Source organism: Panthera pardus, unplaced genomic scaffold, assembly GCF_024362965.1.
Source record: "Panthera pardus isolate Hobbes unplaced genomic scaffold, ASM2436296v1 HiC_scaffold_16, whole genome shotgun sequence".
Lineage (NCBI taxonomy): Eukaryota > Metazoa > Chordata > Mammalia > Carnivora > Felidae > Panthera > Panthera pardus.
This window is the reverse complement of record NW_026526721.1, coordinates 59,278,609-59,290,871: the sequence shown is the minus strand read 5'-3', so window position 1 is coordinate 59,290,871 and position 12,263 is coordinate 59,278,609. Positions and strand designations below refer to the sequence as shown.

The following is a 12,263-nucleotide window of genomic DNA, read 5'->3' as shown; positions in this document are numbered from 1 at the left end:
TCCACTCTTAGAGTTGATGAATAGTCTCCTGCAATTGTCCAAGGACACTTTCCCCAAAGGCCCTTTGATCCCACCCCTCTCACATCCTCCAGTATTTTGTTCTACAATAAACCACCTAGTCTCCTGTATTATCCACTTCCCTCTGTTTACTCAGTTCTTAGCAGCACATAAACATGCTCTACCACCTAACTTGAAATTTTTCCTTCCTTTCCACTCCCTCTTTTAGAGGTGATCCTAAAGATTATATTATGTACCTTTAACTTCATATAGTTTGACATAAATTTACTCTTCTAATTACAGAGAAAAAGATCATAGAGTACTTTAATGCCATGTATCCTCCCCCTCTCCATTGCCATATATTTTCTTTATATATATATATATATATATATATATATATATATATATATATATATATATATATTTGTATTCCTAAAAGGTATTTTACTATTTTTGTTGTTGTTGATATCATTTTGGTTTGTCCTTTTTCTTACTGTTAATTTCTTTCTATATCTTTGTAGTTGCAGAAGATTCTGCCTAAAAATGTATGTGTATTTAGTGTAGGTCTGCTGGTAACACATTCTCTCAGTTTTGGGAGCTTTTTGGGGGGTTTTGGGGTATCTTCATTTTGCCTTTTTAAAAAAATCATATTTTTGCTGGATATTTTCTTTGCAAACTTTGATGTCTTTTAATCTTTTGTCCTCAATTCTGCCAGCTGCATCTTTTTATTGTTGTTTCTTCGAAACCTGATGTGTCTTTTTCCTTGGTTGCTTTTAAGATTTTGTGTTAAAAGGTATAATTTCTTCATATTTCTCTTGAATGTGTTCATAGTGTTTCTTGAATCCCAATGTAGTTTCACTCAGTTTTTGAAAATTTTCAGCCATTATGTACCACAATATTGCTTCTGGCCCATCTTTGTCCTTGTTTCTTCTGGGATTCCAGTTCTATGTACATTAACCCTTATCACTATGACCCATAGATATTTTACACACACGCTGCCCTTGCTTTTGGTATTTGTCATCCTTCTTTTCTTTCTCCTGCTTTGGTCTGACTGCTTTATCTGATCTCTCTTCCAGATTCATAATTCTAGCTGTGTCTAGTTGCTTTCAAACTAATCTATTGAATTTTTGTCATTTTATTTTTCAGTCCTACAATTTTATTTTTTCCATTATTCACTTTCTTTACAGATTCCAGGTGACTTCTTACCTTTTTCATAGTGCCTTCAAGTTCCTTAAATATATTAATCTTGGTTACTTGAAATCCATTTTATAAACACCTCTCATGATTTTTTCTTTGATCTGTTTGTTCTTTTGATTTTCAATCAAGTCTTGTCTTAACAAGTATGCATAGGGTGTTCTTTTTAATTGAAAAATTGACCTTGTATATGAAAAGCTGTAGCATTAGCTTGAGAATCTGTATATTGCCATTGTCTCCTGGGAATTTATTTTTGTTCTGGAAAGCAGCTAGAAATCCTAGATCATGTTCATATAGTCAGTGACTGAGATGACTCATACTTGTAGGGTGTAGTGTTCTAGGGTTGCAATGGAAAGCCCCGTGGAAGGTGTGTTTACAGTGGCTCCTTCTCCTTGGATGACCTTGGGAATTCTTTCCCTCTCCCTAAGCCCATGAGACAACAGATTGCTGAATTTCAAAGCCTCTCAGATGGCACTTTCAGAGCTGGTAATTGCTTCAGGGAGAAGAGCAATGCCCTAGACTCAAAACTAGCTCTGAACAGCATGACCTACAAAACTGTATTAAATACTGTATGTGCAGAAGAATACTTGAAATAAAATGGAACTCAGTAGGTAGTCAGAAGTGATATCTTCCTTGTATTGACTTTTAAATGGAAGCAAATTATTGTAAGGTGTTTTATTATTGCATAATCATATAGTTCCATATAAATGGACAATGAGTTACTTTATAAAACCTATCTATAATAATAGAAGTCATATAAAAATAGATGTGTTAAGACATCTATTTTTGGTTTTAAAATTTGAAGAATAAAAAAAATCCTTGTGTGGTCATATGTATCTTATATTCAAGTACTACCTTCAATGTTATTTATCTCTTTTCCAGGGTGGCTATGATTCTGGTTTTCTATATCACTGTGAGTTCCCCCCATATAAGAAAAGTATCAATGGCACAGAAAAGAAGGATGAACCTTTTGATTTTCGTTTTCTTGAAGATACAGAGGATAATCCCATCCATACTATCACTTTCAGGTGAACAAAATTTCAGAAAGCTTAAAAAAAAACCTCATTTGTGTCTCTGTTGTTGTCCATTATGAATATTGTTCATTTTTAAAGATGTGTCCGAATGGAGGGGCACTCAAATATTTTCTTTTTAAAAAAATTTAGTGTTTATTTATTTTTGAGAGAGAGAGAGAAAGAGAGAGAGGGAGGAGAGAGAGAGGGAGACAAAGAGTCTGAAGCAGGTTCCAAGCTCTGAGCTATCAGCACAGAGCCTGATGTGGGGCTTGAACTCATGTACCATGAGATCATGACCTGAGTTGAAGTTGGACGCTTACCCGACTGAGCCATCCAAGTGCCCCAAACATTTTATAGTTAAATAAACTGAATGAATAAATAGAATCAAAGCTAGTCATGAAACACTATTTCAAGTCCCTCTGTCAAATATTCTGTCAGAATTTCTGTTTATCACACAATAGGTTTGTATGGACTTACTTTCTGTTACTTAGGATTCTCCTGCATGGTCAGATATGGAAGGTTCAGTGTTACAGTGATCCTGCAGAAATCACAACTTGAATCCTTAGTCCTTTAATAATTGATAATTAAGCATTTATGTTAGTCATTCTTTTGAAGATCAAATATAATAGCTCTAAATTTCAAATTGGCTTTTTCCCCTCTGTTCTTTTGCAGTAGTTTGTTAGGGCTTAAAGATATGTACAGTGGGGGTGCACAATGAAGTCCATAACATCTTTGTTATTAAAATTCAGTCATGTGTCATTAATTTAAAATTATATATCTGGGGTGCCTGGGTGGCTCAGTTGGTTGAGCGACCAACTTCTGCTCAGGTCATGTTCTCGGGTCCATGAGTTTGAGCCCTGCATTGGGTTCTGTGCTGACAGCACAGCAGCTGAAGCCTGCTTCAGATTCTGTGTCTCCTTCTCTTTCTGCCCCTCCCCTGCTCATGCTCTTTCTCAAAAATAAATAAATGTTAAAAAAAGGTATAAAATTATATACCTAATTAATATGAACAATTTATGTTTCATAGCATTAACCAAGATCTCATGTTCTGTGGAATGCAAAATGGAGCAATTCGAGTCTATATCCTAAGTCAGAATAATCCTTCGTTGACAAATATGGTGGACTACTGGCATTTCAATCTGCATGACAATAATTATGGATGTGTTAAAGGCATATCTACTAGTTTTGATGACCGTTTCTTGGTGACCACTGGAGCAGATAGTAATATCTTTGTTTTCACCATTTTTTCTGAATTTGAACTAATGAAAGCCATTAAAGCCAAAGTGCCATCTCCAAGGGTATGCAACTAATAACAACGATAAAAAATATTTTAAAATAGTAATGTTAAATTACTCATTCTTTAAAAACTGAAAAGTCTTGGGGCAGCTCAGTGGCTCAGTCGGTTGAGCGTCTGATTTTGGCCCAGGTCATGATCTTGTGGTTCATGGATTCGAGCTCCGTGTTGGGCTCTGTGCTGACAGCTCAGAGCCCGGAGCCTGCTTCAGATTCTGTGTGTGTCTCTCTCTGTCTCTGCCCCTCCCCCCTTACACTCTTTCTCTCTCTCTCAAAAATAAATAAACATTAAAAAAAACCCCAAAACTCTTTAGACACTTTTACCTTATACTGATACCTTCCTATCAGTATTAAAATTTTGACTTTCTGTTGCTTCTATTAAATGTTAAAGTCATTGAATTTCCCTATAACACTAAAGGTATAGAATTCTCCAAATTAAAAAGACTGAGTTAATTTTTCTATATCAATCACTTTCTTGATCAAAATTTCTTTGTTTTCAAAATGTACAATTTTGCAGATATAGATTTTGCTTTTAACTTATTCACTTGTTGAAGGGGCATACATGGGAATGTATACCATAATTTGTGTGTTTGAAAGAGTTGTAAAAATATTAGTCTTTGTCATTAGAATATGACAATGTGGATCATGACCAAAGATTCAGTTAAATTATTCTGTCCTTAGGCAGAATGTATCATTGGTTTTGTAATGAAGATTGAGGGTTTAGATCCCCAAATTAAATCTGTTTGCCCTACCACAGGACCTGAATTTTCTATTATCAAAGTGGTTCCTTTGGATAAAATCACTAATAACAATTAGAATTGCTCCTAAAGAATAAGGAATTGTATTGGAAAGACCATAATTAAATGGGATGTCAATGTGTTCTTAGGAATTTTAACAGGTAACCAACTTCAAGATAACATACAAAAAAGGTAGGGAAGATTTGAGCAGGTAAATTTTCATTTTTATTCATGGAAGCAAAATTTGGAGAATAGACTGCTGTCAAAAGAGATCCAGCTTAGGAAGAAGAATTACAGAAGGGAAAGTGTATGAACAAGAAAATCTTGATCTTTCTATCTAATGCCAGCTCTCTCTATGGAAATCTATATTGGGTAGAAAAAATCCATTCTACATATGTATATTGGCATCCTTTTATTTGTGACTTCAGTCAGTATTTCTTATGTCATTGGCAGAATCTGCTTTCAAGAAGGCAAAATCAGAAAGAACTGAATCAATAGAGGTCTAAGTTCTGCATGCGTCTGAGATTCTTACTTTAGAACCGGCTGGGAAATGCTTGAAAGTACAGATGCCTGAGCCCCCTCCAAGAGCAAATAAATCAGAATATCTGAAAGGGAGGCCCATGTATCAGTATTTTGTAAAATATCTTCTCCCTTCCCCCAGCCCCCAGGATTCTAAGGTGTAGCCACAATTGAGAACAATTGGCATATATTTGGGCACTGTTGAAAGTAACTCTTTAATTCAAATTTACTGCAAGCAGCTGAGGCCAGGAGACGGCTGAATATCAGTATCAAATCTAGGAAATCACACTGTTAATGGAGAACCAAGGGGCTTTTCTCTGGGCAATAGAAGAATTAAAAAATACAATTCTATCAAGTATAGAATCAAGTATGTTCTATCAAGTATGTGATTAACAGTAACTACAATGTATAAGCCATCACTGTCTCTTGCATTGGTTATGTCTTATGACTTCTTCTAAAGTCCTAAACCTTGGGGCATCTGGCTGGCTCAGTCAGTAGAGCATGTGACTCTTGATCCTGGGGTTGTGAGTTGAAGCCCAACCTTGGATACAGAGATAACTTAAAAATAAAATCTTAAAAAAAAATTCTAGGATTGCCTGGGTGTTCTAGGAGTGCATGTATTTCTCTCTCTCTCTCTCTCTCTCTCTCTCAAATAAACCTAAAAAAAAGTTCTAAACTTTATCTTACACAAAAGTATGTAGATTTACATATATGTATAAAGACTAGTACTGTAATAAAACAACTTGGCCAAAAGAGAGTCCTTATTTCTTTACAATGAAGGACGGCAAAAGAGAGACCTATCTTATGAAAAAGAATAGAGCATAAATTCAATTTTATTTAAGAACTGATTATCTAGCAACCTAAGATTCGGTTTGGTTCACTGGATTATAATTCTTTTTCCTTAAATTTTATGGCATAGCATAGTATCTGAATAAACAAAGTAATTTTAAGTGATTTATTTCATAGTTCCCTTAATTTAAATTACTGTCCTTTCTAAAAGGGGATTCATATTTCTGATTTCCTCTTTCTCAGAGAGAGGAACTATATTCTGTGCCTTTCTCACTGCATGTCTTTTTTAAACAAGATAAATCGAAATGCTTAAAGTTTAAAAAAAACTACATGTCAATTATACTCAAAAAATTTTAATTAAAAAATATTTTTAGTTTATTTTATTTTGAGAGACAGAGGGTATGAGCATGGGAGAGGCAGAGAGAGAGAGAGAGAGAGAGAGAGAGAGAGAGAGAGAGAGAGAGAGAGAGAGAATCCCAAGCAGGTTCCATGCTGGCAATGCAGAGCCTGATGTGGGGCTCAATCCCATGAGCTGTTAGATCATGACCCCAGTCAAAATTAAAAGTCAGAGGGGCGCCTGGGTGGCTCAGTCGGTTAAGCGGCTGACTTTGGCTCAGGTCATGATCTCACGGTCCGTGAGTTCGAGCCCCGTGTCAGGCTCTGTGCTGACAGCTCAGAGCCTGGAGCCTGTTTCAGATTCTGTGTCTCCCTCTCTCTGACCCTCCCCTGTTCATGCTCTGTCTCTCTCTGTCTCAAAAATGAATAAACGTTAAAAAAAATTAAAAAAAAAACCCAAAATTAAAAGTCAGATACTTAACCAACTGAGCCACCCTGTTGCCCCTAAAAAATATATTTTAAAACCTTCCTGTATAGACATAAGGTATTGGGGGGAGAATTAAGCATATATAAAAGGGGATATGCTAAAAAAATAGCATTTTAAAATAAATGACCTAGGAAATTTTGCATGTATCCTTTGTTAATAACACATGATATTAGTAATTCACATTTTGAAGGGGAATTATGGTGATATTAACATTTTGCATGCATATTAGGTTTTAAGACTTTTTCTATGTACCTCTTTAAATCAAGCAGAAACAAATAAATTTAGTCAACTACAATTTTCCCCCTAGTTTTCCCTGGATTATTTCCTGTGAAAGTACCTTGCAAGCCTATAATTATTAGAAATTGGCAGAGGGGGGAAAAAGCTCAGTTTACTTCCTATTAGATATTTTAAGAGAAATATGCAATTTAAAAGTGTTAACCATTTCTCCCCTTTCTACAGTTTGGAATTGAAGCAGAGCCAATTCCAGAAGATATTGAAGATCCCAAAGCCTATAGGTATGAGAATTTTTGATAAATACTAGCCTTGAGCTGTTGCAAAACAACATTTTATAGAAGTTGATCAAGCCAATGGAATTTCCAAATTATTGAGTCCTGATTCCTCTTATGCTGTTTCTGGATCTTACTATCCTTTTAAATTTCTGTTTTCAGTATTGAGAATGCTAGAAGAAAAAGAGAACATGATAAGTTAATGAAAGAAGTGGAAGAAATAAAAGCTGGGAAGAGAGAAAAACTCAAAGCTTTGAGGAATGAATTTCAGCAACTTCTGGAAATGAATAAAGAATTACCAAAGCATATGCAGTTTAAGCGAACAGTAAGCCTTAATTAAATTTGACTTTTAACATACACTATTTCTTTGGATCAAGACTACGATTTTTCTGATAAATAGGAACACTTAAAAAATCTTTAAACTTCCCTTTATCTGGCCAGTGTGTTGGCAGCAGCTAAAATACCGTAGAATTTGACATACAACTTGGTTTGGATATAGAAGAACCTCTTTATATAACAGAGTTTACTTCTGGATTTAGGTACTTCACTTTTCTTTTTTCTTGTGGTGACAAGATATATAAATACAGGTTTGAATCTGGTTTTCAACCCTTAGTGTACCTAGCCAAGATATCTAATCTTTGTATAAGTACGCATATATTTTGATTCTCTGTGATTCCATTTCTATAAATCAACAAATCTATCAAAAAGATAGTACCTGGTTGTCCCACAAAGTTTCCGAAAAATGACTTAGTGTAGTTGTAGCTATGGGGACGATTAACAAATTATTTAAGCTAATTTTGTATTAATGTTTTTCTTTTCTGACTTATCACAAAGCTTCCATCTATGTGTTAGTGATTTTTTTCCACTGTGTACTTCTTCCTAAGTGGAATTGCTGTCAAGAGCTAATCAAATAAATAGCCAGAATTTATCATCCTATGACCTATAATTCTTGAAGCACCTAGTCCATTCCATGTGAAAAATGCTCTGGTGAAATCATAATGGCTAACTCATGGTATTGGTTAAAAGACCAAATCATAATGGTTAAAAGATGTTTATGCTATTTTACTAAGAAAAACCTGGACAGGGGCACCGAGGTGGCTCCGTTGGTTAAGTGTTCAACTTTGGCATAAGTCATGATCTAACGGTTCATGGGTTTGAGCCCTGCATCGGGCTCTGTGCTGACAGTGTGAGCCTGGAGCCTGGTTCGGATTCTGTGTCTCCTTCTCTCTCTGCCCCTCCCCTGCTCATGCTCTGCCTCTCTCACTCTGTCTTACAAAAATAAATAAAATGAGAAAAAGTTGACATTTACAGAATATGGGTAACATAATTCAAAATAAAGAACACCTGAGGTGAGTTCTATGGCTAAGCATTTTTACATACATCATTACTTAAAACAGATACACCCTTGGAAAGAATAACTACTACTTACAATTTAGTGTGAATGAGGGCCCTGGTATTTTTCCCGGGGTACAGGTAAAAAACATGACCCTCCCCCTCCCATAAGTATCTTTATGGGAGGAATGGCTCCCCCCGTGACAGACATTCAGCTAGAATTTGGTGACCTCAAGAAGACACCAAAGACTTAGCTGTCTTTCCTGGGTGGGGTCACATGGGAAGTGGTGCCATGAACTTCTACCCTGTGCCCTGCTGGTTATATACCAGTAGTGGCTTTGGGGTGGTGGAAGTTTTTTTAAAAAACTCTGTATACTCTCCAAATATTCTGTTATCATTCACTGCTTTTACTGTGGGCAAAATCTTTTAAGATACAACTTTATTTACAGTATTGTCAATGATTTCTGAGAACTTTTCTCCATATTTTGTGGAAGTAAGATGAAAAGTATGTTCTTTTCTTTTTCTAGAACAGAGAGAATTAATGATGTCTGGGAGCAAATTATAATGCAACATGAAATTGAGTGCAAAACTGATTCTGTATCTGTGTATGAAATAGGATTGATAACGCACATTGATGAAAGTACCCATTTCGATGAATAAATCTACTTATTTGCAGGATTTTGATCTAGATTCCAAAATTCGTGCTGAGATTGGCAGAAAAACAGCTCATAAGATTCAACAAGTGGAAAAAGAATTAGCATGGGAAAAAGAGAAACATCAACTTGGCCTCATGAAGCTACAGAACAGGTAGGATCCATATTTCCTGCAAGTTAAGATGTTTGAGAACATGTATTTGAATGAAGTTGTTCATAGTGGCTTAATTGAAGTGGTCAGGTAAGAAATACCCTGAGTACCTTCTAACTCTTGAAGTCTCCAGGAATATTCCTGTCACTGCTACTGATATCTTCTTGAGCTTTCTGGGAAATTTGTTTAATTATTAGATTTTTGAACTTGACACCCAAAAAATGATTTAGAAATGGGCAGAAGACATGAACAGGTATTTCTCCAAAGAAGACATCCAGATAGCCAACATGAAAAGATGTTCAACATCACTCATCATTAGGGAAATTCAAATCAAAATCACAGTGACTTGAAACTAACTAACTAACTAACTAACTAACTAACTAACTAACTAACACTGTATGTTAACTAAATAGAATTTAAATAAAAACTTGAAACAACAACAACAAAAAGAAAATGCTACAGAAAAACCAAGTTTCTTCAACAAATACATTGCCTGAAGAAACAAGAGGGATGGAGTAAAAGAAACTTGAGAAATATACCAACAAACTATCCACCAATGTGCGGATCTTATTTGGATTCTTATTCAAATAAATCAATTGTAAAAAAGCATTTTTGAATCAAAGAATATTTGAACACCAAGTGGATATTGGATATTAAATATTTACTATTAATTTTCCTAGGTATAATGATATTGTGGTAGTTACTTTTCTAAAAAGAATTCTTATTTGAAGTATTTATGGGTGAAATATGTTTTGATATTCCAAGAAGGAAAAAACCAAAGGGATAGATACATAAAATTGGGGGATAAAAGTTGATAATTTTTTAATATGATTTGATGAATTTGTAGGAATTCACTATATTATGCCCTCTACCTTTATGTATGTTAAAACTTTTCATAATAAGAGGCTTTCTTTTTAAAAATATATTCAAGGGGCGCCTGGGTGGCTCAATCGGTTGAGCGTCCAACTTCGGCTCAGGTCATGATCTCACAGCTTGTGGGTTCGAGCCCCGCGTCGGGCTCTGTGCTGACTGCTCAGAGCCTGGAGCCTGTTTCAGATTCTGTGTCTCCCTCTCTCTGACCCTCCCCCGTTCATGCTCTGTCTCTCTCTGTCTCAAAAATAAATAAACGTTAAAAAAAATTAAAAAAAATATATATTCAACATACCCATATCAAAGAACATTTACTTCTGTTTTTTAATATTAAGTAATATGCTTTAATGTACCTACATATATATATTGTTACATACTAATGCTTTCTTTTAGTTCTACAGAGTAGACTTTGAAAAGTAGAATTGCTAGACCAAAGGCGTATATGCATTTTTTAATTTAAAATCTGTTGCCATATTTCTTTCCAAAAAGGTTGCAACTTTTTACATTTCCATCAGCAATGTGTATAACTTTATCCTGTCATTCTTACCAACATTTGAGGCTAACACTATTAAAGTTTAAATCTGATGGATGTAAAATAATATAGCTAATTGTTTTTTTTAATTTGCATTTTCCTTACTACTAGGGATGTTTAGCACATTTTTAGTGTTTACCAGTCAATTAGATGTGCTCCTTTGTGAATTGCATTTTAATATTCTTATAATTTTTCTATTGGGATATTTTCTTGTTACCAATTTAGAACTTCTTTGTGTAATAGACATTAACTTGTTATTTATCATGTGTGTTTCAAATATTTTTTATTATCTATAATTTTCCTATAAACTTTGTTGATGCTATATTTTTCTAAGCGATATATGTTAATGTATATATAGCTAAATATGTCTCTCTTTCCTTTAATATATTTTGGGTTTCCCATCTTGGCTAAAAATTTCTCTCCAAAGCCTAAGTTATACATAAAGTCTTCAAATTTTTCTTCCAAATTTGTATTATTTAATCTTTATTTTTATTTTTTTAAAAGAATTTTTTGATACATATTTATAGTGACCCCCACTAGGTCAAGGTGAGGTAAGGAAGGTGTCCTCTTTCTCTTTTTTGTTTATTTATTTTTGAGAGACAGAGAAAGAGCATGTGTGCATGCATGCACAAGCAGGGCAGGGGTAGAGAGAGAGGGAGACAGAGGATCTAAAGTGGGCACTACACTGACAGCAGAGAGCTCCATGTGGGGCTAGAAGGGACCACAAGATCATGACCTGAGCCAAAGTTGGATGTCCAACCAACTGAGGCACCCAGGTGCCCCATATTACTTAAATCTTAAAAAAACAACACATATTGAGTATATCATCAGGAAGGTATTAATCAAGCTTCTAAAGGACTTACTTATTTTATTGTACTTTTTAAAAATCAGGTTTTGGACTTATTTATCCTATTTTTAATTCTTTTTTTTCCATTTCATTAATTCCAATTTTAGCTTTAAGCATTCCCTTCACCTATTTTCTTTTGATTTTATGTCTGTTTTTAAAAATGCCTTGATGGGGCGCCTGTGTGGCTCGGTCGGTTAAGCGACCTACTTCAACTCAGGTCATGATCTTGTGAGTTTGACCCCTGTGTAGGACTCTGTGCTAACAGCTTGGAGCCTGGAGCCTGTTTCAGATTCTGTCTCCCTCTTTCTCTGCCCCTTCCCCACTCATGCTCCAGCACTTTCTTCTCCTCCCCACCTCCAGAAATAATAAATAAACATTGAAAAAATGCCTTGAGATGGATATTAAGTTCCTTTCTTTATACTTTTAACTACAGGGACAATTACGTATATTCCCTTGAGGATTTTTGCAGTGTTCCCTAGGTTTTGCAATTTTTAACTTATTTCTGGATAGTCGGTAATTAAGCTTTTATTCCTTGAGCTAAGAATTATTTAAGATATATTCCTTCATTTCCAAGCAATTAAGGTTTTAAGGTAAACATTTATTATTTATTTCTAATTTTATTGGATTATAATTATAGAATGTATGATAAAAATTTCTCAAAAAAGTGCGTTAAGGTTTCATTTGTAACCAAGGAGAGATTTGTTTTTGCAATTTTTTTGAACTTGTGAAATTTTTTCTTATAAAGGGTCTAAAGTTTACATATATGTACACATATGTGTATTTATAATCAACCTTGTTGATTAACTGCCTTAATTTTTCCATGGCTATGCATTTTCTTTTAGTCAAATTTCTGGAAAAAATGTGTACTAAAAATTTTCGTTGTAAAAAGGGAAAAAACCCACAATGAGCTATCCCCTCACACCTGTCAGAATGGCTAAACTAAAAAACACAAGAAACAACAAATGTTGGTGAGGATGTGAAGGAAAAGGAACCCTTGTGCACTAGTG

General features: G+C 34.7%; 1 protein-coding gene across 3 annotated transcripts in view; it reads left to right on the top strand.

Moving 5' to 3' along the window:
* Positions 1-12,263, top strand: part of CFAP44 (cilia and flagella associated protein 44) — a 151,576-nt gene that overhangs the window by 66,223 nt on the left and 73,090 nt on the right. For all 3 annotated transcript variants that reach the window (XM_019448382.2, XM_019448383.2, XM_053903343.1), the window contains 5 exons: positions 2,074-2,219; positions 3,232-3,502; positions 6,825-6,880; positions 7,034-7,196; positions 8,880-9,010. In XM_019448382.2, coding sequence (XP_019303927.2) covers positions 2,074-2,219; positions 3,232-3,502; positions 6,825-6,880; positions 7,034-7,196; positions 8,880-9,010 — 767 coding nt within the window. The remainder of the gene's footprint in view (positions 1-2,073; positions 2,220-3,231; positions 3,503-6,824; positions 6,881-7,033; positions 7,197-8,879; positions 9,011-12,263) is intronic.